This window comes from Peromyscus californicus, unplaced genomic scaffold (genome assembly GCF_007827085.1).
Source record: "Peromyscus californicus insignis strain IS unplaced genomic scaffold, ASM782708v3 Scaffold_5__1_contigs__length_169319896, whole genome shotgun sequence".
NCBI lineage: Eukaryota > Metazoa > Chordata > Mammalia > Rodentia > Cricetidae > Peromyscus > Peromyscus californicus.
Window position 1 is genome coordinate 12,216,073 of NW_026294573.1, and position 27,181 is coordinate 12,243,253.

General features: G+C 50.0%; 1 protein-coding gene, 1 long non-coding RNA gene and 1 other non-coding gene across 5 annotated transcripts in view; 1 reads left to right on the forward strand and 2 right to left on the reverse strand.

The window, feature by feature from the left end:
• Positions 1 to 27,181, forward strand: part of Fhad1 (forkhead associated phosphopeptide binding domain 1) — a 127,432-nt gene that overhangs the window by 88,250 nt on the left and 12,001 nt on the right. For all 3 annotated transcript variants that reach the window (XM_052716047.1, XM_052716048.1, XM_052716049.1), the window contains exons 20-30: positions 3,376 to 3,549; positions 5,205 to 5,430; positions 7,803 to 7,887; positions 10,247 to 10,353; positions 12,019 to 12,178; positions 12,493 to 12,619; positions 18,443 to 18,572; positions 19,206 to 19,333; positions 22,738 to 22,833; positions 23,256 to 23,476; positions 24,350 to 24,515. In XM_052716047.1, coding sequence (XP_052572007.1) covers positions 3,376 to 3,549; positions 5,205 to 5,430; positions 7,803 to 7,887; positions 10,247 to 10,353; positions 12,019 to 12,178; positions 12,493 to 12,619; positions 18,443 to 18,572; positions 19,206 to 19,333; positions 22,738 to 22,833; positions 23,256 to 23,476; positions 24,350 to 24,515 — 1,620 coding nt within the window. The remainder of the gene's footprint in view (positions 1 to 3,375; positions 3,550 to 5,204; positions 5,431 to 7,802; positions 7,888 to 10,246; positions 10,354 to 12,018; positions 12,179 to 12,492; positions 12,620 to 18,442; positions 18,573 to 19,205; positions 19,334 to 22,737; positions 22,834 to 23,255; positions 23,477 to 24,349; positions 24,516 to 27,181) is intronic.
• Positions 9,322 to 9,396, reverse strand: Trnaa-agc (transfer RNA alanine (anticodon AGC)). Its single transcript has one exon. It is a non-coding gene; the product is annotated as a tRNA-Ala (tRNA).
• LOC128096462 (uncharacterized) lies at positions 13,784 to 27,045 on the reverse strand. Its single transcript, XR_008213650.1, has 3 exons — positions 26,115 to 27,045; positions 15,869 to 16,049; positions 13,784 to 14,048 (listed from the first exon to the last, which is right to left on the reverse strand). It is a non-coding gene; the product is annotated as an uncharacterized LOC128096462 (long non-coding RNA).

Consider the following 27,181-nt stretch of genomic DNA (forward strand, 5'->3'; position numbering starts at 1 on the left):
ACCCCAAAGGGAGCCACCATGCACCAGGACAGAGCACACCCTCGAGTGTGGCTCTGGCGGGTGTTCTGGAGGCCAACTCCCCCACCCCAAACCCAGGAAACAAAAACGAAAACGGACAGGTTAAAGTTTCCACCGGGCAGAGGGAACAGTGTGCAGATGCAATGCTCAGATTGGGCAGGAAAGACTTGCAAGACACAGGTCTGGTTAATCTCTAAACCATCTGAGGAATTCAGATGTCAATGGAAAGACAGCCAGCGGCCCAACCGAAACACACAGGTACCTGACAAACCGGCTTGTTTTGTTTTATGGTACTGGGGAGTGGAGCCCAGGACCTCACACAAGCTGGCCAGGTGCTCTTCCCCTGAGCCACATCCAGCTTTTTTATTTTATTTTGTTTTTGAAATGGGGTCTCACTAACTTGCCCAAATTGACCTCAAACTCACTGTGTAAAATCCAGGTTGGCTTCAATTCTACCATCCTCCTGCCTCCCAGCCTTACAAGGAGCTGAAATTGTAGGCTGACACCACCACACCTGGCCTGAATAGACATTTTTCTTTTGTCATTTTATTTTTTATGTGTGTCTGGGTGTTTTACCTGCATGTGTGTCTGGTGCCAGCAGAGGCCAGAAGAGGCCATTACTGGAGTTACAGATGGTTGCGAGCTACCACATGAGTGCTGGGAATCGAATCAAGCCCGGGCCCTCTGGGAAAGCAGCCAGTGCTCTTGACCACTGCACTACCTCTCTACCCCCCTGAGTAGACGCTGTTTTCAAAAGGAAGATGAAAAAAACAAAACTAGCAGATACATGGGAGGGAAGACCCCAAGGCTGTCAGAATAGCCAGTTTCAGAAAGATAACCAGGGCATTTAGCTCAGCTGGTAGAGTGTTTGCGTAGAATGCCTGAAGCCGTGAGTCCGTCCCAATAGCTCATAAACCTGACTTGATGGCACACACCTATTATCCTAGCACTTGGGAATTAGAGGTAAGAGAATCAGGACTTCAAGGTCATTCTTAGCCACTGAGGGAATTCAAGACCAGCCTGAGCTACATGGGACCCTACCTCAAAGGAAAAAAAAAAAAAAAAAAAAAAAAAGAAAGGAAGAAAAACAAAAACAAAAACAAAAACAACCCTACTCAGACCTAGAGCTTATTTGCACACAATTTTCTTTGTATTCACAATAGAGCAATCAAAAAGTTGATGTCAAGCTGGCCAAGGTGGCACACACCTTTAATGCCAGCACTCAGGAGGCAGAGGCAGGTAGATCTCTGAGTTCCAGGCCAGCCGGGTCTACAGAGTGAGTTCCAGGACAGCCAGGGATATACAGAGAAACCCTATCTCAAAAAAAAAAAAAAAAGTTGATGTCACAGGCAAACAGATAAAAGAGAGAAAATATAAAAGAAAAATATCTCCAGCTCTGTGGGTGTGGAGCAAAGATGGCCAACACCGAGTCTTCTCTAGACCTATGAGCATGAAGTAAAGATGGCCAACATGGGTCTTTACCGTGTCTATGAATAATGGAGCAAAGATGGCTGAGAGCCGTTCACCTCACACTGGCCAGCTTCATGGTGCAGTACAGAAACAAGTGGGTTTTCAGGGACACCTGGAGCAATCTATGAGCATCAGGTGACAAGTGGCTCTGTATCTCCGTCCTCTTAGGCAAGGTCAGTTGTCCCGGACACAAAGATCAGGAAGTGATTCCCAGTGGAGTACAGGGACAGCCTGGGAACAGTAGTGCCTGCATTTTTCTTTTTCCAAAGAGTGCCTGTTTTCTTTTCTGATCACAAATGAGCTCCGTTCCCTCTAGAGTATTTGACAAATACAGGAAATCGCTCAGAAGAGCCTCAACATTGACGCTGCTTCTGCAGAGCAGAGCTATCACCGCGGACATTCGGATGTGATGCTCTCTGGGATACCTTTGTGCCGTTACTATAGACGTGGGTGATGCTAACTCATTACCAGGACAGTGGCATGGGGCCTACTGCTCTGGGAACTGTTTTGATACATTAGGTATTTCTCGAACATCTCCATGTCACTGAAGACAGACCTTGGGTTGTTGGTCCCTCCCTCTGTTAGGTTTGGGTTCTTTCCCACTTTTCCTGGGTATAGGAAATGATTGGTGGCATGTGCCAATGATTCCAGCACTCAGGAGGCCAAGACAAAGACTCATGAGTTTAAAAACCAGCCTGGGCTGTTGCAACTTTGTCATTAAAAAAACCATTATAATAATAACAACAATGAATAAATACATAAGTAAAAGATGCTTGGCTGAACAATTGCATGTTCCGCTCTCCATCCTTAGGAGAAAGTGCTGTCTGTGAGGGTAGCTGCTGGTCCTCAGGATGTAAGCATCCTCGCTCACAGTCCCCACTGCCACTTAACCCTCCCCCCCCCACCCAGAAATGATAAGCTGATCCACACTAGCAACAGCAGTTTGTGAGAGTGCCCAGGACTGTGTCTCAAGACTATATTCATGGGGCTGTGGTGGTAGCTCATCCGGTAAAGTGCTTGCCAAGCGAGCATGATGACCGGAGTTCAGTCCCCAGAAACCATCAAAAAGCCAGGCATGGGAGAGCTCTGGGAGTCAAAAACAAAGATTCTTGATGTTCGCTGCCCAGTTAGTCTAGCCTGATTGATAAGCTCCAGGCCAATGAGAGTCCCTGTCTCAAAAGACACCTGAGGTTGTCCTGGGGCCTCCATGCTCACCACACACACACACACACACACACACACACACACACACACACACACCTGTACATACATGTGCACCCATGCATACTCACAGCCACATTAAAAAAAAAAATAATGTTTGAGATCTCAGGATAGGGCCTGGCAGGAGCCCATACTCCAGTCCTTGGAGGAGGGTCTCCAAGGGGACAGTAGGATTATGATAAAGATGGCTGCAGGGGTTTCCAGGGGATGCATAAGCTATGCCAAGGACTTGGCAACTGGAATCTTTCTGGCCAGGGACCTGGAGTGCAGGGGGGAACAGAGTGTCTCCAGGGCAGGTCATGTGGTGAAGGGTGAAGGCACTTAGCACATTTATCCTGGAAAACAGATTTAGAGAGAGACATGCCAACCCTCCTCAAATATTTAAAGGGCTCTCTCATAAAAGAGAAATAAAACTGAGTCAAAGGCTCCGGGTGACAGAATGGGGCTCAGAAATCAAGGAGACAGATCTCTGCTGATGATTTAAAAAAAAAAAAAAAAAAAGAGTTCTGCAGTAATTGGAACCTTCCAGAAAATCCTTGGGCTTTGGACTTAAGAAGCACCAGCAGACTGGAGTCTGTGTCCTTGCTGAAGGCTCAGGGAGGAAGGGGGGGAGGAGTAAATATTTAATTCCAGACGTTGTTAATTTGGTGTTTGCTGGTTTTCTAGGAGATAGAATTAAAGGGGCAAAAGGAGGACATCTTAAATACTAAATTAAACGACGCCCTGGCCGTGCTAGGCGAGGCGCAGCAGATGAAGACAGCCGAGAACCTCAAGGCCCAGAACCTTGCCCTCAAGTTAAATGAAACGTTAGCCGAGCTGGAAACAACCAAGACAAAGATGGTGGGTTGACCTGAAAACGGTGAGCTTCCCCCACGGAATCGCAGCATGTGCTAGGTAGTATTCTATCAACCTGACACACGTGCCATCTGGGAAACGGGAACCGCAGTTGAGAAAATGCCCCCACCAATGACCTGCGGGAAAGCCTGGGGTGCGTTTTCTTGGTTGATGATTGATGGCTGATGTGCGAGGACCCTGCTCAATTGTAGCAGTGCCACCTCTGGTCCTGGGCTCTATAGGAAAGCAGACTGAGCAAGCCATGGGGAGCAAGTCAGTAAGCAGCACCCCTCCATGGCCTCTGCATCAGCTCCTGCCTCCAGGTTCCTGCCCTGCTTGAGTTCCTGCCCTGACTTCCCTCAGCAGTGGAGGGTGACCTCAGAGTGGTGAGCTGAAATGAGCCCTCTCCTCCACACATCACTTTTGTCTGTGGTGTGTCAGCACAGCTATAGAAATCCTAACTATGACACAGTGGCAGGAGAATGCAGGGGTGTGGGGGGGGGGCGGGGCTGGGGAAGGTTGAGACCTGGCCTGCCCAGGCTCCGGCTGCTGACATTCCGGGCCAGGCACCTTTTTTCTCAGGGACTGTCCTGTGCTTTGTGGACAGTAAACAGCATTCTCCCCACCCCCAGCTGAGAAAGACCCTGCCAAATGTCCCTTAGAGCCAAAAATCACCCCTGTTGAGAAAGATCATCTTGATGGACCTGGTGATACAGGGTTGTAATCCCAGCTACCCTGGAGGCTGAGGAAAGAGAAACACACATTCAAGGTCTGCTGGGCTACAAAGTGAGGTGAAAGACCAGCAGGGCAACCTGATTAGGACTCTGTCTCTAAATAAAATAAATGTAGGGATCTGGAGAGATTGCGAAACATCCACGCTTATGGAGAGCCGGGAGGCCGCTGTCCAGCATATCCACTAGAAGGGAGAGCAGGGAGGAAGACAGGGCTGGAGGGACTGGGGTGGAGACATCAAAAGGGCTCAGAAAGCAGAGGGTGGTCACAGGTGGTGTCTGTTTTTCTGTCCAAGAGGCTTGTTGGTAATTTTAGTTGATAAGAATTGCGTGCATGCTTGTAATCTCAGCAGTGGGGAGACAGAGACTGTCAGATCCTGGGGCTCAGTGACCAGCCAGCCTACATGGTAAGTTCCTGGTCAGGAAGAGACCCTGTCTCAGTACAAGGGGTGGATGGCCGCTAAGGTTGTCCTCTGACCTCCACACACAGGACACACACGCATACAAAGAAATACACATCAGTTTGCTTTTTTTTTTTTTTTTCTCATCCAACATCTGCGTCTAGATGCTGTGGGCAAGGCTTCTGCTATGTGGGGCTGAGGGACTCTCAGGGGAGAGAAAACAAGAAACCAAGACCATTTCAGGTGCTGATAAAGGTCTTGGGAAAAAGAAAACAAATAAAATAGAAATTGCCTGGGACTCATCCATGAACACATGTCCAGGAAGATTCCATGAAGGAGGTAATGTTAGCTAGAGCTGAGACCTGGAAGACAGACAGGTCAGCCATACAGGGAGGAAAGAGAGAAGGATGCCAGCAGGAACGTGTGTGCAGAGGCTCTTGGGTAGGATGCCGTCTAGCACCGGTGCGTGCAAAGGTGGCTGCCGTCTAATTCCACTCCTGAGGCTACGTCTCCCTCAATGCTCCCCCAGATCATGATGGAGGATCGGCTGAGGCTGCAGCAGCAGTCGATGAAGGCCCTGCAGGATGAACGGGAATCCCAGAAGCACGGCTTCGAGGAGGAAATCATGGAGTACAAAGAACAGATCAAACAGCATTCGCAGACCATCGTGAACCTAGAGGAGAGGCTCTACCAAGTAACTCAGCACCACAGGAAAATAGATGGGGAGATCGCAACGCTGAAAGACAACGAACCAGGTAGGGCTGGGGCTGTGGGAGAAACCTGGTGTCCAGATGCGCCTGCGTGGCCGCAGGCCGGGCCCCATCTCAAAGCTCCCTCACTCTCTGTCGGCCCCTTTTGCTCCTCAGTGCACATGATGCTAGAAGCCCTCCGAGGCCTAAGGGAACCAAAGTAACAGCAATGAGTTAGGACATCCTTTATGCTAACCCAGTGAGCCGGGGAGGAACACGGGCAGCCAGAACTATTAGTGGAGTTGTCTTTTCCACATGGAAACATCAATCTGGGGCCCTCTCTGTGCCTCTGGCCACTGGGACCTTACTAACAGCTCTCCTGGGCAGCCAGGACTGGCCTCCTACAAAATAAACCCAAAGAGGCAAAAAACAGCACTCAGAGTTATGCCGCTCACTCACCCTAAATGACCTGGGTCACTTATGACAGACACTAAGCTCTGGGTGGAAAGTTCTGGAAGCCGAGGCCTCAGGCCCTAGGTCTCAGCGTCAGCACTGTTGGTGTTTGGCGCTGGATAAGCTTTGCTTGGGGGCAGGGTGCCTGCTTTAACTACATCCCTGACCTCCGCAACTGGCCTCACTCCTCCCCTCACCACACAGCAAGTGTCTCCAGACATCACCAAAGTTCTCCCAGATGAGAGCTAGCCTCCGGTGGGAGACACGGAGGTGAGCTCAGGCTTGCCTCGTGCACCATTCCTGTTCTGTTCTTATTTGAGCATCTATGATGCCCCAACTTCCTATCATGGAGATCCATGATAGACAAGCCAACCGCTATCCCTGTGAGTAACTGAGTTAGGGCCCTGACAATGACTTGGGGTAAGTGGGGGGGGGGGGTTGCTGGAGAGCTTCTCTCCAGGTCCCACCAAGCCCTGCAGTCCTACAACCCACGTATAAAATAATCACTCAGACACTTATATTACTTATAAACTGTATGGCCATGGCAGGCTTCTTGTTATCTACTTTTTCTATCTTGAATTAACCCATTTCTATTAATCTATAAGTTGCCACGTGGCTCATGGCTTACCGGTACCTTACATCTTGCTTCTCATGGCGGTGGCTGGCAGGTCTCTCCCCCTCAGCCTTCCACTTCCCAGCATTCTCCTCTCTCCTTGTCCCGCCTATACTTCCTGCCTGGCCACTGGCCAATCAGTGTTTTATTTATATAGAGCGATATCCACGGGGGGGGGGGGGGGGGGGGGGGGGGGGGGGGGGGGCGGGGATCTGTCTCCTAAGCCAGAATCCAGGTAACAATGAGGATACTCAGTGGGTCCTGAGGGTGACAGCGTCTTTGTCATTTCCGCCCTTAGATAAGTGTCCGCCATAAAGCAGGCATTAAACAAGCGTTTGTTGAGTGAGTAAACAATTGAGTAAGAGTTGAAAAGCAGAGGACAGTGGACCAAGGAGTGAGCGGGGAAGATGGGAAGCCAGAAACCATGAATTCTTTAAAGATTTTTGTCTAGAAAGAGAAAAGGGCAGGTGGTGTGACCCACCAATAAGGCTGCAGCTCTTGAAGCTTGGCCAGGCCATTGCCGTCAGATCCCTCATCCTCATATTGCTTCCTTGTCTGTAAATGTCGCTGGTGACTCCTGCCTCACTCAGTAGCCAGGAAGACCTCATTGTTGTATTAGCCCATTTTCCATTGTTGCTGGCCCAGTTCTATGAGTGGGCAAGTAAGGAAAGAAGTTTAGTCAGAGGTTAGGTTCAAGGTGGAAGCTCTGCTTCTGGTGATGGCCTTGCCAGCAGAGTCCTGAGAAAGCCCCGGGGGTCACATGTCAAGAGACAAGGGGTGTGCAAAGTTGGGGGTGTGGCTCAGTTGGTTCAGTCTTGGCCTCTCATGAACCTTGAAACTCTAGGTTCAATCTGTCAGCACATAAATGGGATCCAGTGATATATGCCTATAATCTCAGCACTGGGGAGGTGGAGGCAGGGGGATCAGAAGTTCAGAGTTATCCTCAGCTACATAGTGAACTTGGGGCCAGTCTGGGCTACATGAGACTCTGTTTTTAAAAATAGGGGAAGATAGAAAAGAACGAGAGACAAGGAGTGTGAATGTGTCTGGTCTCTGTCCCACTTTCCCCCGGGGCTCCAACATGATGGTCTCATCTAATCTATTCACTCTAACGCCGCAGTGAGATCAAGCCACCACCTTCTTAAACCTCACAGTGGGGATTAAATGTTAACACGTCATCTCAGAGAACACAAGCCACATCCAGACTTTACACACAGACACAGGCTTACCTGTTAACGCTACACATTTAGGGAGTCTGAGGGCAGAGAAAGCTGCAGGAGTTGTGAGAGACACAGGTGTGTTCACGGGACAGAGAAAGGGAAAGTCCACTATGTATGAGCTGTGATGATGTTGACATATTCCTCTGATGCAGTTCAAAAGGAGGAAGTGCCCCAAGAGCCCGCAGAAATACCCCCGCTGGACAGCAGTACCAAAGAAGTAGCGTGTGACCACCTGATGTGAGTACCAAGGAGGGTCCCAAGGCACTGGAGGAGCAGGGACATGGCCAGATTTGTGTTCTCAAGGTTGCTTAGATTTCCCAGTTCCTGTTGCAAGTGAGGATGATGTGGTGGGGAGATCCAAGCAACTGTCTGCTCAGATCACAAGTCCACCCTTGGTGGTCTTGTAGTCCTGGGGGAGTCGGGCTGCCTCCCTGAGTGGCGACATTTGTAGGAGGTACATGCCTGCAGCTTGGTGACTGTGTGCAGGCGCTGTGATTTACTTTCCACCCTGAACCACCACCCCGACCCCCAGAAGAATCTCTTTCTTATGATCCATGCTGACAGTGGAGACCACTTACAGGGGAGAGTTCTGGAAAGGTTGTGAGATGGTAAGGGCACTCACTGCCAAGACTGACAACCCCATTTTGATCCCCAGAACCCACACGGTGGAAAGAGAGAACAGTCTCTTGAGCTGTCCTCTGATTCCCATAAGCACAGCGTGACACATACGCACATACAAAATGAATAAAATATAAGGAGGAAAAAAAGGATTGCACTAAGTGACCCTAACTAACGAATTCTCCTCTATAACCTTAACAGTCAAGGAGTCTTTGGAGCCTCAAGGAACTAACAATTTTTGAAAAAACAAAGCCTATCCATGTCCAGGCGTGAAGGCACACACCTGTGGTCCCAGTGCTCAGGAGTGTACACAGGAGGCCAGCCTGGGCTATGGAATGACTCAAAAACACAAAACAGGGCCTTGGAATGTAGCTCAGTGATAAAGTACTTGCCTTACATGTGGGAGGCCCTGGGGTGGGTTTAGTACCACCAAAAATGAAACAAGCGATGAGGACAACAGTTCAGAAGGCTACTGCAGAGCAGCATGTGAACAAGGAGGTGTTAAATCTTCAATCCAAGAAAAACAGAGGCACCCATGGGTGGTGATATATTGTGTACCCTAATAAAATTTGCCTGAAGATCAGAGAGACAAAGGAACAAGCCACACCCACCACCTCTTACCTCTAGGACTCCTCAGTCTGAAAAGCCTTCCTCAGTCAAAAAGCATTAGTTCCAGTCTCCTCACACCTTATATATCTTTCTCTGTCCACCATATTACTTCCTTTCTAGTGCTGGGATTAATGGCATGTGTGCTTCCCAAATACTGGGATTAAAGGCGTGTGCCACCACTGCCTGGCTGTGTTTCTCTCCTCGACTGGGCCAATCTCATGTCGTCCAGGGTGGCTTTGAACTCACAGAGGTCCAGACAGATCTCTGCCTCCCAAGTGCTAGGATTAAAGGTGTGTGCCACCACTGCCTGGCCTCTATGTTTAATATAGTGGCTTGTTCTGTTCTCTGATCTTCTGGCAAACTTTATTAGGGTACACAGTATATCACCACACCCATATTATGTGCGTGTATATGTGTGTGTGTATATACATATATAAATATATATATTGGAGCTGAGGATCGAACCCAGGGCCTTGTGCTTGCTAGGCAAGCACTCTACCACTGAGCTAAATCCCCAACCCTAAACAAATTTTTTAATGGGTGCCTCTGTCTCACATATATGTGTGTATATGTGTGTGTGTGTGTGTGTGTGTGTGTGTGTGTGTGTGTGTGTGTGTGTGTGTGTAAAGCCTGGGCCACCAAAACCTCTGCGCTCACTAGAGACTGACAAGTGACAGACTTCAATACTGCCTTCTACTCAGTACATTCTTCCCCTAATACAACTGCACACAGAAGTGTGTGTCCCATCCAGGTCCCTCAAAAACACAACCCAACTTCCATTAGCTTTCACCTCCTTCTTAGGCCTATAAGCTGTGGTCCCTAAAGAGTGCCTGTCCTGTGGAACACCCCTCCAATGAGAACAGCAGTTCTCATGGAGTCTAATGTGCCGTCTGTCCTTACCATTCCTGCATCTCCTTCGTTCTGGTCCGGTGCCCAGGATCTCAGCATGCCAGGGAACAAACAAAGCTTTCGTTGTCTCCTCCTCTCCTTCCCCATCCTCCTGGAAGTCCTGAACCCCGACCCTCCGTGGTCTGCCACCCTCTTTCCACAAAACCACTGGCCTGTCTATGCTGACAGGTCCCATGCAGGACCAGATGACACCCTCACTAGAGACACAGTGGACCTCAGCCCAGCCCAACCAGACCCTTTGTTCTTTCTCAGAATGTGCTAAGTACACCAAAATGATGTTCTTTTCGAGTATTTAAAGGCTGCCTGTCCCCCAGCTGGGCTGGGGTCCCAAGGTCCATCCCTGGACATTTGGAACCTTTTCTCTGGGCTCCTTCTCAGCCCACCCCCCCTTCAGGAGTCACCAGGGAAGTTGTGTACATCTGACTCGGCCTGTTGTTTTGTTTGTTGGTTTTCACTACAGAGATGACTTACTAGCTGCTCAGAAGGAAATCCTGTCTCAGCAGGAGGTCATCATGAGGCTGAGGACAGACCTCAATGAAGCCCATGGCAGGATGTCAGACCTGAGAGGTTGGTAGGAGTTCCTGGGTCACTTGACTCCCTGACCCTCTCAGGAAGGAAGTGACAGCAGGGTCAGCAGCCTTGGTCTCAAAGCCTCTTGTGGACCTGCTTTCCTGTGTGCCTGCGGCCCCTGTCACCCCGGATCACACTCACCTGGTGGACCTTGAGGGTCAACATCGTCTTCCACTGCAGCTTATTCTCACCCTTAGGAGGGCAGTAGTGAGGTTCTCCCAGGGCTGGGCCCTTTGCAGGAGCCTGGGTGCTGTGTGAAGGGGCTTCACAAGCCTCCTCTTCATCATGCAAAAAGACCACACACCTCCTTCCTCATCAGCCACCCAGGGTAGGGAAGAGAAAGCCGGATGTCACACACACCCTCCTGCACAGACACACAGCCTAGCTCAGCCCCTCCTCTCGTGTGTTTCTCTGTCCTTCCTCTTGCTTCAAACGACTCCTTCTCTTTTCCATCCCCAGCCTGTGGCAGGACAAAAATCCAGGCAGATAGGACTTGAGAGGTAACAAAACTAGATTCCAGAAGTGGAAGATGGAAAAAGGAGAGCAGGTGGGAGGGAGGGAGGGAGGGAGGGAGGGAGGGAGGGAGGGAGACTGTTTCACACAGCCTCTGACATCCCCAAACCCTCAGGCCTGTTCGCTCCCTGAAGCTGTCCCAGTGGTTTTCAATAGGAAGGAAAGTAATAATAGAGAATACAGTGAATCAGAACCCAGTTCCAGAACCCGATCACCATTAGGTCCTTGACAAGACTCTACCTTTCTGAGCCGCGGTGTCCGAATCTGTGAAGTGGGGGTGCCAATGGTAATTCCCCTGTAATGTGCAATTCAAGACTTAAGGCAATGCAAAGGTCTTAGTGTGGGTTCTCCCAACAGCGGACCCTAAAACTGGAACTCCACCACAGCCTGTCTATTCAAGCCATAACCCCAGTAAACGCCGACAGTGAGCTAGAGCTTGAGCCAGAGGGAAAGAAAATGAAGTGTGGTAGGCTGTCAATCACGAGGGCACTGAGGTACCCAGAACTAGTTCTGCCAGAGAGAGCTAGGGGCAGGGGCAGCTGTCTGTGCCAGCTGTGGATGGGACACTGTTGTACCCAGTGTAGCCCAGAAGACTCCAGGGGCCTGAGAACACCCCTGGGCAAAAAAATACAGAGGCAGCTGGGTATGTGGTTCAGTTGGAGTGCTTGCCTAGCCTACATTGAGGCCCTGGGTTCAAGTCCCAGCACTAAATGAAAGTGAGCTGGTGCCACACGCCTGTGATCCCGCCACTGAGGAGGTGGAGATGGGAAGGGTTAGAAGGTTGAAGGTCATTGTTGGCTATAAAGAGTTGGAGACCAGCCTAGAATCCACGAGACCCTGTCTGAAAACGAAAAAGTAAACAAAAAGACTCAGAAGCAAGTAGCTGAACGTGAGCCGGAGTGCCCTAAAAGACCAGGGGGACATGGGTAGGGCCCTGACAGCGGCTGCTGGTGTAACACTGTAGTGAGGCAGAAGCAGGGGGCTTACTGTGCCACCCACTGTCACATGCTGAGGCTCTGGCAGAGCTCCTGGGGGCACCTGAAAGCCCTGAGAACCCTGGGACAGACCTGCCCTCACGGATCTCATAGGGCTGTCACATAGGCCATGACAGAGGTCTGAGGTGGAAAACCAACTTCCTGTCACTCCCAGGGGAGCTGAATGAGAAGCAGAAGATGGAGCTGGAGCGACATGTGGCCCTGGTGCAACAACAGAACCAAGAGCTGAGCATGCTCAAATCGAAGGTGGCGCAGACCAGCGGCCTGGTGGAGAAGAAAGACAGGGAACTGAAGGTCCTCAGGGAGACGCTCAGGTGTGGGAAGGGGTCCGTGTGGCGTGACCATCCCAAGGCCTCTGGCACAGAGAAAGGGCTCAGTAAATGCTGGTTGAATTGGGTGGGTGAATGAGTGATAGTGTTTCATTGCTTCAGAGACTCATTAATGAAAACAGGGCTGTGCTTTGTTCTGGAATGGGCATTCTCCCAGGTGACTGGGCTCAGCTTAAATGCAGGAAGTCTGAAAGAATCCAGTCACCTGTGAAAATAGTTTTACTTCCAGGTTACGGAGGGATGCAAAGGTCCGTGACCCCGGAACTGCCTGACACCCATGACGTCCCTCTCTGCCCCAGGACTTCCCAAGAGAAACATAGACCCCACCTGAGCGTGGAGCAGAAGCCTAGGATTCTGAACCAGAAGTGTGACATCTCTTTGCAGATAGAACCAGTTCACCCAGATACATTCTCCAGCTTCCAAGAGGTCAGTGTCTGTGACTGGGGCTCCGGGCAGGTCCAGGCTTTGGGTGGCAACCAAAAACCTAAGGGTTAAAGGCTTCTAAAAGTATTGCTCATTCCCATGAAATGACAAAGTAAGACAGAGTCCTGCCCCATGATCACAGTCTCCATGGTTACACTGTCAACAGTGGAGACAGTGCCAGCTGTTCTCTCCTCTGAGACCACCAGGTCTTTCTACAATCATGAATTGTAGTAGTGGTTGGGTAGTGGTTGGCTGTCCACCTTGGATCAAGTTGTCCTGGGTTCGAATCCCAGCCCCTCCTCATAGAAAGTCTGTGGGCCTAAGGAGGTCACTATACACCAGTTCCCTCCTCTGAGAATGACAGTCCCCCTTCAAAGAGTGGTTGGGAAATACATTTTATTTATGCATACCCACAAACGCATCTGGTAGGAAATTTCCTGCTATTTCTTTTATTTGTTAATCTCTCTCTCTCTCTCTCTCTCTCTCTCTCTCTCTCTCTCTCTCTCTCTCTCTCTCATGTGTGTGTGTGTGTGTGTGTGTGTGTGTGTGTGATATGCATGTGTGGAGTCCAAAGGAGGACATCAGCTATTGACTCTCTGCCTCTACTGTCTTACCACACTTGAGACAGGGTCCCTTGCTGAACCTAGAGTGTACCATTTTATTTTTCCTACAGAGCTGGTGAGCAAGCCACAAAGATCCTCCTATTTTATGCCCACCCACCCCTGATCCCCACCAGTTTGGGGTTACAGGTGCATGCAGCCATGCTTAGCTTTTTAAAATGGGTGCTGGAGATCCTGAACTCAGTTCCCTAATGCTTGTACAAGTGCTCTTAACCACTGAGTCCATCTCCCCAGCTCACAAACACTATCTGATGACATCTTGTCAACTAAGTCTCTAAAAGTCCACTTTGTTTGTGTAAATGGCTGCTTAGAATTCCATTTTGTGTCCGTTTTATCCAGTCAGTCCCCAGAGGATGGCGATTTCAGCTGTGTCTCCTTAACCTGGTGCTGTATTTAGTCTAAGTTGCCCATATGTAGAGCTCCTGTTTGGCTGTGAAGTTGCTGGGGCCAAGGGGCTTCCTAAACTGTGTGGCACGGAACCAAATGACCTTCCCAGAGAACCGTGCGGTTAATGTGACCCCCGCCCCCCCCCCCCCCCACACACACACACACAGACCATGGCAGTCGCTGGATAAGGTCTCCCTGTGTGACTGACCGGAAGTCCCAGATGCTCACCCAGTAGGAAACATGCCTGAGTGAGAACAGCCTCTACCAGGTGGTCCTCAAGGCTGATTCACACTCTGCCCCCATGCCCAGTGCCGAAGCATTTGCCGTCATTGTGGGGCACGCTGGTTCCTTGAGGCCTCCGATTCCTAGAGTCCAGTCCAGGACAACCTTTTCTTTTCACTTTGGGAAGCCAGATAATGAATCATCTGCAAAAGACACGAGGCCAAATGTGTCAACCAAGACACTAGCCCTGCCAGACAGCAGCCGGCCAGGGCTTCGGACAGCCAGGATGAAAGGGCTTGAGGTCCAGCCAGCTGCCCCTGGCACTGAGTGCTGTCCAGAGCACTTTAATAGAAGGGGCTCCCGTTGCTCAGGGCAACCAGGAGGAGGAGGAGGAGGAGGAGGAGGAGGAGGAGGAGGAGGAGGAGTGCAATAGCCCAGGTGGCTGGAGGCTCAGCTGGGCAGCAGGAAATGTCAATCACTCCTGTTGGAATCCTGAGCCATCAAAGCAGGACCTGACCCACAGCGACTATTGAGCACCTGCTGTGTGCTTTGTGCTCAAGACAGGGAAAGGTTCACGGGTGCCCTACACACACCAGCACACACACACACACACACACACACACACACACACACACACAAACACACACACACACCCTGCATGTGTTCCATGGAGAGACCTGTTGAATGGTGACTTTTAGTTTTTGTCTCAAAGTTGAGGCTGATGGGGGAGGGAGGACACAAGATAAAAGACAAAAAGCATCCCTTCTTGGAACAGTGGTCCTCACCCAAGCTACTTCCTGTTTCCGACGCCAGCGTGGGTCAGAGGGCTCAAGAGTTGTATGAGAAAGAATCCGTGTCCTCTCTCAGTAAGAGAGTTCCCAGAGGAGGGTGAGGAGGGGTCACATGGTGCTTCCTCTCCCATGAAGGACCAGGGGAGTCTGGCCTGGCTGCTGAACCTGTCCTCCTGCCCAGCGCAGCATCTGTCTGCCTCTCTCCAGGAGGGAGCATTCAGCTGGCTCCTTCCAGGACAGACAGATGCCCTCCAGCAGATGAATGAGACCTATACAGAAGCAAGCCCTGAGGTGGTCCAGCTTCAGGGCAGTACACCGGACTAGTTAGGTCCCCTCACCCACCCGGCAGCCCTGGCACTATCAGAAGATGGGGAAGGCTCCTCACTCCTTGCAGACTTTGCACATCTTGAGCACCGTGCTCAGGCCTGGGAAGACCATAATCTCCACAGGAGGCACACTTTGCTCTCATGGAGCCTGTGTGTGGGAAAGGAGGAAACAGAAAGTCCATATAGAATAAAATGTCCTAGGGATAAGGCGGGGCCAAGTGATTTGAGGAGCTATTATGGCAGGACTTGAGACTGTCCCAGATAGCTTTCTATCGCTGTGATTAAAAAAAAAAAAAACACTCTGACCAAAAACAACTTAGAGAGGAAAGAGTTCATTTCATCTTACAGCTTAGAGTTCATCGTGGAGGAAGTCAGGGCAGGAACTCGAGACAGGAACCTGGAGGCTGGAAGTGAGCACAGGCCGTGGAGGGGTGCTGCCTCCTGGCTTGCTCACCCTGCTTTCTTATACACCCCAGAACCACCTACCTGCCCAGCGGTAGTACTGTCCGCAGTGGCTGGACCCTCCCACATCAATCATTAATCAAGAAAATGCCCCCACAGACTTGCTCACAGACCGATCTGATAGAGGCATTTTCTTAATTGAGGTTCCCTCTTCCCAAATGACTATGGTTTGTGTCCAGTGACCAAAACAAACAAACAAACCTGACCAGAACAATAGATAAGAGCATCCTGGGAAAGAGGTTCCCTCAGACTTGTGGTAAGAGGCTTCCACAAGGAGAAGTTTGAAGCAGCGCCAGCAGGATGCAACAGTGTGACAGAAATGTCAGGGGAGGGGAGCATTCCCATGAGGGCCTCGGACAGCATTGCTGAGCCCCTTGAAGGGGGCTGTGGGCCTTGAAGACCCCCTAGGGAGCCAGTGTGACTAGCACCAAGCCTGGGACCCACCAGCAACCAGAGTCAGCCGAGGAAGAACAGATGATTCTCTTTTCCTGGCCTCTGCTCCGTCTGTGGGTGGATTTCTCACTCGCTGATGCTAGGGTGTCTAATGCTGAACTGCTCATCATCCGTCTGGTGCACCAAGTTCAGATCCACGGCAGAGCTTAGCTTGGGTCTTCGATGGAGGTGCCTGGAATAGTGTCCAGCGGAGGGGAAGAGGGGGTGGGGAGGCAATGAATATGAATGAGAATATGGATTGCTAGTGATGGTTTGGTAGGCAGAGGCATATATACCTAGGAACAGAGACGGGGCTGGGCATGTGGCTCAGTTGGTAGAGTGCTTAGAGAGCACACAAAGCCTTGAGCCCAGACCGTAATACCACAGAAACTAAGCATGGTGGTACATGCCTGAAATCCCAGCATTCAGGAGGTGGAGACAAGAGGACCAGGAGTTCAAGGTCATCTTTGGCTACATAGAAAGTTTGAGGGCAACCTGGGTTACATGAGATCCTGTCTCAAAGAAAAATTTCAAAAGGAAAAAGATTTAAAAAAAAAAAAAAAGAAAGAAAAAGAAATAGAGACCGAGCTGCCTAGCTATATAAAATGTTAATAATTTTAGTTCACTTCATCTTATGTATATGTTGTCTTCGTTATCTATATCTGTAATCTAAAAGGAACCAAAAGTTGCTATTTTAAAAACAGTTATAAAGGAGAGACGTTAGTCTCTTCCCATTCTTGCCAGTTTGGCTGAGGTCCCCTAGCAACTCTCTGACAACTGAAAGTCTCTCGCGGCACCCCATCCCAGGTCCCCACTTAATTATCTGCTTAACATTCGTCACTGCTCACTGTGTCTCTCCCTGTTTACCCTTCCCACTGTCTGTCTCCTCATACTGAGGCACAAAATCCAGGACAGCAAGAGTCGCTCACTGATAGAGCCTTGGAGCCTAGAGCAAGCTTAGCAGTCCAAGGTGTGGCATGAATGAATGAATGATTGAATGAATGATGAGAGAACCGAGACAGGATCTCATGTCACCCAGCCTGGCCTCAGACTCACTATGTAGCCAGGAAGGACCTTGAACTTCTGATCGATCCTTCCATGTCTACCTCCCAAGTGCTGGGATCGCAGGCATGTGTCCCCTCACTCAGTTTCTACAGTGCCGGGGATGGAGCTCAGGCCTTTGTGTATGCTGGGCAAGCACTCTGCGTTACTGGGGTGCATCTCCTCATTTTTCTATAGGAAAAAAACCCTAAATTCTTCTGAATTCATCCTTAAAAGGAGCATGACCTTCAAAGACCTTCCTTGTCTGTGCCCTGGGTAAACCTCTCTCTAGTCTCTAACGGTCCCATGGGGTTAGGAGTTATCATACTGTATGAAGCAGGTATGGGACATCCTGTTGTCACAGAAAGTTCTGCTGGACCTGCCACTCTAGAGATCCTGGAGTCGCAGAGAGAGATCTCTCCAGACCAATCAAGTGCCAGGCTGTCCAGTCCCCCTCAAGCAGACAGGAGAAAACCATCCTTCTTACCCGTGTAAAAAGAAGTCTCATCTAATATGCCCTTCTGGGGCTGGGCATACAGCTGAGCAACAAAGCGAGAACTGGGTTCCAACCTCAGCACCACAGAAGGATAACAAGGGAAAGGAAACAGTAAAAACCCCCCTCCCCCGGAGCAGAACTGGAGAGGCTGCAGAGACGGCTTAGCAGTTAAGTTCACCTGTGGCTCTTGCACAGGCCTTGAATTCTATTCCCAGCACCTACATCAGGCAGCTCACAACCACCCATAACTCCACCTCCATGGGACCTGATGCCCTCTTCTGGCCTTCAGGCACACACACACACACACACACACACACACACACACACACACACACACACAATTTTTGAAGTAATAAAAATAATTCTTGCTGGGCATGCTGGCACATGCCTTTAATCAGGAGGCAGAGGCAGGAGGATCTCTGTGAGTTCGAAGCCAGCCTGGTCTACAGAGTGAGATCCAGGACAGACACCAAAAACTACACAGAGAAACCCTATCTGGAAAATAATAATAATAATAATAATAATAATAATAATAAATAATTCTTTTTTAAAAGTTACTATTCAGAACAAGATCAGATTTTTTTTAACACATGGAGACCCAAAGCTGGACGTGGTGGCACACACATCTTTAATCCCAGCACTCAAGAATCTGATGGATCTCTGGGTTCAAGGCCAGCCTGATCTACATAGTAAGTTCCAGGACAGCCAGGGCTACACAGAGAGACCCTGTCTCAAAAAGAAAGAAAGAAAAGAAGAGAAATGGAGATGCAAGCATGAAAGAACATTAGAAAAAACATAACAGGATGCAGAGAAGGGAATGCTTTATTTATAGGACACTAAGTAGGAAGGAGAGTTGGAAATCCTCCTACATGGGACTTGATATTTGCGATGAAAAGTTTAAACCCCTTCTCTACTGAAGCTCTTAGGATATTTTCCAGAAGTGCTGAATGACAGGGTTTCTGCTGAGCAGGAATTGTTCATGTCCCTGGGAATCTGAGGGACATATCTGGACCCTTATGGAGCTCCTGTCTGTACCGCCCTGTCTCCAGGAGCAGTCCTTCAGTGACCTGGGGGCCAAGTGCAAAGGGTCTCGACACGAGGAAGTCATTCAGCGGCAGAAAAAGGCCTTGTCGGAACTCCGGATACGAATCAAAGAGCTGGAGAAGGGCCACTCTCCCAGTAAGTCCTCTGCTCCTTAGTCCCAGCATGGGGGCCCCAGAGCCTGGTGGACACCCTGGGGACTGGCTGCTTGGCCAGGATGTCCCCGTCATCTCATAATCGGAAGGACATTGTAACACTAACAATGATGGGCCAGCCCCCACCCCCCACCTCCGAGTCAACCGCAGGCCCTGATGTTAAATAAATAGGACATGAAAAACTCACTACTGTCCTCCTTCTTATTTCGCTGTGACCTGGTGGGAACTTTGTCATGGTCTAATGTGACCTGAAGATGAGCCCTGGCGGTGCCTCTTAGAGTACCCCATTCAGAAAGGCTGGAATTGGCTCAGAACGGGCAGCTGGTGGCTGAGCAAGGCACTGGGCACCAAGTGTCCCAGTACAAGTCTCATCTCCATCTCTGTGCCTGAAAGGCCTTAAGTGAAGTTCACCTCTGCAGTGACAGCTTTGTGGCCAAAGCCTTACACTGACTGTGTGGATTTCAGCAAATCATTTAATTTCTCTAGGCCTGGGTTTCCTCTTCTGCCAGGGAGGTCGTGAGGAGTAAAATGGTCCTGTGGTAAGTGTCCCGTAAGTCGTAGCTACAGTGATGATGTGAAATGATGTCTTCCTGAGTCTAAATTATTTCTTTTGTAGATCATAAGGACCACGTGAATGAATCGTTCCTAGAACTAAAGACCCTCAGAATGGAAAAAAATGTACAGAAAATATTATTAGACGCAAAGCCTGACCTGACGCCTCTCTCAAGAATAGAGATCCGATCGGTAACCAAAAATCATTTACCTCTGGCAGTGACTGACATGAGAGGGTGGGCGTTAGGGCTGATGTGAGCTGAGCTGCAAGTCAGTGTGTTGGAGGTTCAGGGCCAGGGCCTCCCCAATGAGCAGGTGTCTGTCTCCATGCACTCGCCAGTGAGTCACTGGATATTGGCACAGACAGTGGCCTCCATCTGCACAGTACAATATGTCATTGCTTTGACTCTAGGCCAAATCGGTCACTGAAGCACCAAGGGCTTGTCCCCTTCCTAGGAGATGTTCCATCCTGCAGAAAATGTCCAACAGGCTGATGGATGAGGCTATGCCATGAGTTTGCCAAAGGCTGCTGTTCCCTCTAAACTGAAAGACATGAACTCGTACAAGCGGAAGGAAGTGGAGATGAGAAGGCCAGAGGGTCCTGTGACAGAGCCCAGCCTGAATGCTGTGTGTCCTCCAGCGAGGCTGCCAGGTGTGGCAACACACACCTGTAATCCCAGGACTCGGGAGTATAGGCATGAAGAGCAGAGGTGCAGGTCATGCTTGAGTACATGCTAAATTTTAGGCCAACCGGGGCTACTTATGACCCTCTCAACAACAACAAAGATCAAGATAACTCTGTGAATGCTTCCCTCCAGTGCCTGACTCAGAATTTATACTAAATAATCTGTAGCTGTTAATCCTAAATAATACAATCCAAGGAAGAAGTAGGACCTTAGATGCCAAGATTCTCAGGAGTGAGTAATTGTGACTTTGGAAGAGACCTTATAACCCAAAGGATGTTAGACTGAGTAGTTAATGGACACATGACAATGGACAGCTCAGGTCGGTGCCAGTCACAGGACCCACTGGCAGACACAACTGGGAATGAAGCACAGGAAGGTTCTAGAATGAACAACAGCGTTACCTTATGTGAGCCAGTATCCTGTCTAATTCTCTTTCTGAGCATTTACTAGCATTGGAGCTGAAGGTCTTTGAAGGGAGCTGGTTTTCTTAATAAAAATCACACACCCAGTCTCCAGGGTTGGGTGTGGCGGGACAGTCTCCAGATGGGAGGTCAGCTAGATCTCATGGCCTGACTCTGCTTCCCAGACAGGCCTTCCCCTTGCTCATGACCCACCACTGCCTCGACACAGGAGGGAGCCTCCCAACTCAGTTTTTTAAAAGCCTTGATCCTCCAAGGTTGGAAGCATTTGAATTATGAGAGTAGGGAGGAAGAAAAGCCCCCACGGATTGGGTGCTTGCTGTGTGCTGGGCTTGAGCTGAGCCCTTCACCTGCTCGGTGAATCCTTGCAGCAGCTGGCCTGTAGCGTGTCCACGGTCCCTAGTTGACAGTTTATGAATTAGGGTTTCAGAAGCCAAGTGCCTCATCCAAGGTCACAGAGATACAGAAGGATGGAGCCTATACTCTGTCCCTGGCTGTCTTCTTCTGGCACCCTGCCAGTCTACAGAGAAGGATGAAAAGGGGAGTCCTGGGGAGGGGTGCAAAAGACTCTGCTTAATTTACTGTCATCTTCAAAGACTCTCCCCTTGTCAGGACTGGGGAGACAGCTCAATGGGTTTGCTTTTCAAACATGAGGATCTGAGTTCAAATCCCCAGTGCCCATGGAAAAAGCCAGGTATGGCACATACCCACCTCTAACTCCAGCATTATGGGAGATGGAGACAGGAGGCTCACTGGGGCTTGCTGGCTGCCAGCCTAGCTCCAGGTTCAGTAAGGGTCTCTCACTGGTAAAGAGTGACAGAACAGGACAACCAATTTCCTCTGGCCTACACACACACACACACACACACACACGGGTTACACATACCTGTACATACATACATCATTCATATACACACACACCACACCATATGCATGTGCACAACATACACACACACACACACACACACACACACACACACACACACACACACACACACATACACAAACGTCTTTTCTTACCTCAATATATAACTGTGTCAGGCCACACTTAGCACTGTAAAACCTTCCTGGTTTATGGTCAGGGTTTTTTGGTGCTATTTTGGTCTTCAGGGGTCACTTGGCAGCACCTGCAGATGCTGAGGGTCACCAGGATGCCCATGATGTACCTGCTGGGTACTGAAGTCCACTTGGATCCTGATGAGGTCTTTTACAGTTACTCATGGCGCTCCACATCTCTGCCTGGCCTGGTTGCTGTCCCAGGCTTCCAGTCAGAGCTTCCAGAGGTCAGCTAACTGATGCAGGGCATAGCAAGTGCACAGCTGGATGGCCCAGCCTACATCATCTCAGGAAATGGTCCAAGGGAGCCTCACCCACCCAGAGAACATTTGAGCCACATCTTCTGAAGGACTCATTTCTGCTGTGTGAAAATGAATTTCCTCCCCCCCAAAAAAAAAAGGAGAACACATCGTTCTTGTGTAGCCTTCATTCATTCATTCATTCATTCATTCATTCCTCAGACACATCTTCTGCCCCTGTGTGACCAGTGAGTGCCACACTAGGCACGGGAGTGGAGTATACACAGACAGCAGCATGGTCCCCATCTCTATGGAGCTTGTCACTTTGGCCAAGGATTCTCAACACTGACACAATATTTGGGGTCAAAGGCTGGGATACCTTAACTGATAAAGTAATTGTCACACAAGCATGACTTGAGTCTGATCCCCAGAACACACATTAAAAAGAGGGAAACATGCTGGCGCACACCTTTAATTCCAGCACTTGTAAGGCAAAGGCAGGTGGATCTCTGTGATTTCTAGCCCACATAGTAAGTCCACATAGTAAGTCCAGACCAGCCAGAGGTACACAGTGAAACCCTGTCTCCAAAAAAAAAAAGAGAGCTGAGCACCATAGTATGCACTTACAATCCCAGTGCTGGAAAAATAAAGACAGAAGGGTTTCTGGGGATTAACAAGCCTCAGGGCCTGGTGAGAGACACTGGATCAAAGAACAAGATGGGAAACAGACAGCTCCTGAGAAATGGCGCCCCAGGTTGGCCACTGGCCTCCCTCTCCACACACACAGCATATTTGGGGTCAGATGACTCCCGTCTAGTTTGACTGGGGACTGTCTCGTTCAGTGGCAGCCTCATCATCCTCCTGTTGGATGCCGGTAGCATGTCCTCTTCAGATAAGCCTCGATATCACTAACAACCTGGGAAAGTGGGGTGCAAACTTAACCCAGCTGAGAAACACTATTCTAGAGTAGGGGCAAACTTGGCTCAGCTGAGACCCTGTTCTAGAGGGAAGACATCAGAGGAGGAACCAGCAGGCATATAACAAAGCCGATGACCAAGAATTCAGACTAGATGGTCAGGAAGAGAGATAAGAAGCCTGTGGAGGCCCTCTTCCAAAGTCACACAGGGTCCTAGCTTCCCCGTGCCTGACACCGACACCAGAACGCCAAGAGAGTATTCGTTTCTCTTTTATTTCAGCCCCAGAATGGCCTTTTAAACTCGGGCTCCAACTTGGCCATCGAGAAGTCGATGAGAACAGATGCTACAGAAGCCTTAGAACTCAGTGAGAAGCTGGTGTGTGCATGCGCCGTCCCCTCCCTTCCCCTTCCTTTCTGCCCAGCATTGGTCCCCACATGTCATCACCGTTAACCACAGGGTCTTTTACTAAGTCTCAATCTCTGAGCCGTATTGAGTTGTTCGAATAACTCGGCAAGACCCGCTGCTACCCAGCATGGGTCAGAAAACAGCACATAGCCCAGTTCCTTGAAAGCTCCATCATTAGAATGAGTGTTAATTTCTTTTGTCGTTTTCCACCCGTTCCGGAAAAGACTTATTGTTCATGGCTGTGGGGGAAATGAAACCTAACTGCAGTCGCTTCCAACATGCTCGTTTGATTCCTATGGCTGCAAAGAATGAGCTGGAATCAGACGTCAGCCTCCTGATGGCCTCCACGTAGCCTCGGGCGCTGCTCTTACCAGCAACCCATCTCCTTGCAGTACATGGACATGAGCAGGACACTTGGCAGCCTGATGAATATCAAGGACATGTTGGGCCATGTGAACTTGAAGCACCTCTCACCCAAAGAGCGGGAGGCGGTCAACCACCTCCGACAGAAGGACCTGGACCTGGTGTTTGATAGGATCACTCAGCTCAAGAACCAGCTTCAGAGGAAAGAAGAACTCCTGAGAGGGTGCCAGTGGGAACTGGAGCAGCTCAGGTACCGCACGGGTTCCCTGCCTAAGCACGGACAGCAATAGGCTGCTGGGTCGGGACAAGACAGAGGCCGGGACTCAGATTAAGTACAAACACCATTTGGGGGACATGACCTCCTGGAGCCTAGCATGCATGAAGCCCTGGGTTCCATCCCCAGCAGTACATAAAACTTGCCATGGTTGTTCGCATCTATAACCCCAGCACTCGGGAGGTAGAGGCAGGAGGATCAGGAGTTCAAGGCCATCCTCTACTACACAGCAAGTTCAAAGCTAACCTGGGCAACATACGACCCTGTCTCAAAATAACAAAAGGCTGGAGGTGATTCTGTAGGTAAAAGTATGTGTCCCACAGCTGTAAGAAGCTGAGTTTGAATCCCCAGGCTACGCATAAAAGCAGTAGTAGGAATGTCTATAATTCTAGTATTGCTATGGGAAGATGGGAGGCAGAATTAGGATTCACTGTTCTGGTATACAAAACAGAAAAGCAACAAAGAGATCCTGCCTTAAACAAGGTTAAAGGCAAGGACCCACACCTGAGCTTGTCCTCCGGCCCCCACACATGCATGCCCACATTCTCACAAACAAATGGGTATTCACACACACACATGTGAACCTTGACTTAGCACTTGTGTGACTTTGAAGGTCCATCATTTCCCAAAGACTTGCAGGTCCCCACCCACACCCTAGGCCCTTGGAAAGGCCAGCAGCACATGCTGAGCCATCCAATGCTGTCCCCGTCCAATGTGTCCTGCACATTCTAGTCCCCAAGTCTTTGTCATAGTCTCATAAGTCAACCCCATATGGAAGGATCTAGAGAGGTCAGGGCCTTCAATGGGGACGGTGAGGGGGAAAGGGACTCTGTCTCTCCATGCACCCAGGCATAGCAAAGTGTCCATTCAGATGTACCAGACGCAGGTGGCAAAGCTGGAGGATGATGTCTACAAAGAAGCCGAGGAAAAGGCGCTACTGAAGGAGGCCCTAGAGCGCACAGAGCAGCAGCTGTACCAGGAAAAGAGACTCAACAGGGCCCTCAAGCAGCATAAGGTGAGCCACTCGGCCCCTTAGAAAGACAGGACAACTGGGAATGGCAGCGCACGCCTTTGATCCCAGAGCTTGGGAGGCAGAGACAGGTGAATCTCTGTGAGTTCAAGGCCAGCCTGGTCTACAGAGTGAGTTCCAGGACAATCAGGGCTACACAGGAAACTCTGTCTCAAAAAAAAAAAAAAAAAGAATGATATAATAATCCCAGGAAGACCCCACAATGCAGATGGTAGCAGAATAGCTTTTATGGTCGACAGACCTGGTTGGGATCTGTACTCTACACTCTACCACCTGCTTTGAGATCTTAAGCAGGCTCTTAACCTCACTGACCCCCAGTGTCCATCTGTATTGTTTTTTATTACATCTGTTTATTTCATTGCCCACACGTGCGTGAGTGTGCGTGTGCTACAATATGCATGTGGATGTCTGAGGACAGTTTTCAGGAATCAGTTCTCTCCTTCTGCCATGTGGGTCCTGGGGATCAAACTCAGGTTGTCAGCCTTGGCAGTAGACGCCTTCACCCATTGAGCCATCTCGGCAGCCCCCTCAACTCTTGGGGAGACAGAACAGACCTCAGTCTCGGAGCAGGCTGACAAGAAAATTAATCACTGCCACCATCTATCTCTTCATGACTTTCCATAGGCCCAGGGCTCGGTCTGTGCTGTGCAGACATGGCCATTTAGTAATGCCATTAAGGGGCCTTCCTGGTGAAGGACATGGTCCTGAATTTCCTTTACAGATCAGGAAATGGAGCTTCGGGGGGTTGAGAGACCAGGGCTGGGGATGGGATGAAGCTCAGCTGGTTGAGAACTTGCCTAGCACTCACAAAGCCCAGGTTCAGATCCCCGACACTGCATAAACTAGGTGTTATGGTGCCTGCCTGTGAGCCCAGTACTCAGGAGGTAGAGACAGGAGGGTTAAGAGTGCAGAGCCAAGTTTGGGGCCCACCTGAGCCACGTGAGATGAGCTCCTGTCCAAAAAAGAAGAAAAAAAGTGAAAATAGAGGGTTGGGAGGCTTGTCTAGGTTCGCACAATGGCTGGCAACCAGGGCTGCACCATGGCCCCAAGCATCTCCCCTGATTCCTGTGCTGTGTGCTGGGCTGGCCCCCAGGATCTCCGTGGTAACTGTTACCTTTCTCAACTTTGGAGATGCATGTTTATGTGTGCATGCATGGATGTATATGCACATATATGTGCATGAGTGTTTGTATGTATATGATTGTGTGCAGAAGTGTTCAAATATGCACGACAATGGACATGCTTGCATATGTGTTTAAATGTGTGACTGTAACAGTGTTTGTGTCTGAGTTGGCATAGGCATACGCATGACTCTTCTGTGTCCATCAACATCAATGTGACTTTCTGTGTGTGTGTGTGTGTGTGTGTGTGTGAGAGAGAGAGAGAGAGAGAGAGAGAGAGAGAGAGAGAGAGAGAGAGAGAGAGAGAGAGAGAGAGAGCGCGGAGAGCACTCTGATGAGGCCAGGTCATGAGAAAAGGATGTCCCTCCCCATCCAGGAAGCTCTACTGGGGCAGGGGTCATTGTAGAAGCCAAGTCCCACCCCAGCAGTGAAAGCAGCCCCGAACACTGCTGTTCACACTCACCCTCTGAATTAAATATCACAAGCCTCCGCATGTGTGTGCCATGGGCTACCTCAGGCAGAAAACCGGGGCCTTCTGCACTGAGCTGTGTCAGGGCAGCTGAAGCAGTGATAGGAGTTTGGACTTGCCAGGGTGCCCACTTCTTCCCAAGGTGCCCCCTGGAATTTGGCAGCCCAGATCCTCGAGAACAGACTCAAAACCATAGAACAGGAGCTCAGAGGGCCCCCAGCAGCCCATTGTGGTGTGCTGGCTGAAAATCTAAGAACCTGAGGATTTGCATAATCAGTGTCACATGCATTATTCATGATCTGCCTCATTCATACACAATGCAGCCGCCCAGGCCCGTTGGCACCAGACATCCTGCATGGACGACCTGAAATGGCCCAGTTGAACCTGCATCAGGGGTCCCAGCAGAGCTAGGGCTGGGGCCTTGCAAATTCTCAGGTTTTACAGTATGGAGGAATAGCTGGAGCTGCAGCATGGCCACATTGTGCTGATAAATGTCACGCTCCACTCAGGCTCACGTGTGCCTGCTGGCTGGGCGCGCCTACTCCATCCTGCACCTGCTGCGTCCCACAGCTTGCAGGGGGCTCATCCTGGGTCAGCAGGCTCAGAGGGGACCTGAGCCTGACAAAGGGTCACAATGCTTGGCAGCCCAGCAACAGACACAGAGCTCCCATCAAGCCCCCTGCCTCACAGTCCCGTAACCTCTTCACCCCGCTGATTGCCAGGGTGGTGGGGGTGTCATTCTAGGGCTCTGGTTCTCATATAAGGCCTGTGATGCTACATGTTAGAAACTCCTGTTTGCTAGGGGAAAAGAAATTCTAAATCATCTGTCCATCCTAGGAGGGTATTTTCATTGAAAGGAAGGAAAGAAGGAAGAAGGAAGGAAGGAAGGAAGGAAGGAAGGAAGGAAGGAAGGAAGGAAGGAAGGAAGGAAGGAAAAAAGGAATAGTTGGTGGGGTGTAGAGGCACACACCCTTTTCATCCCAGCGCTCAGGAGGCAGGGCAGGTTGATCCCTAAGAATCTGAGGCCAGGCTGGTGAAACCCTGTTTTTTTTTTTTGGTTT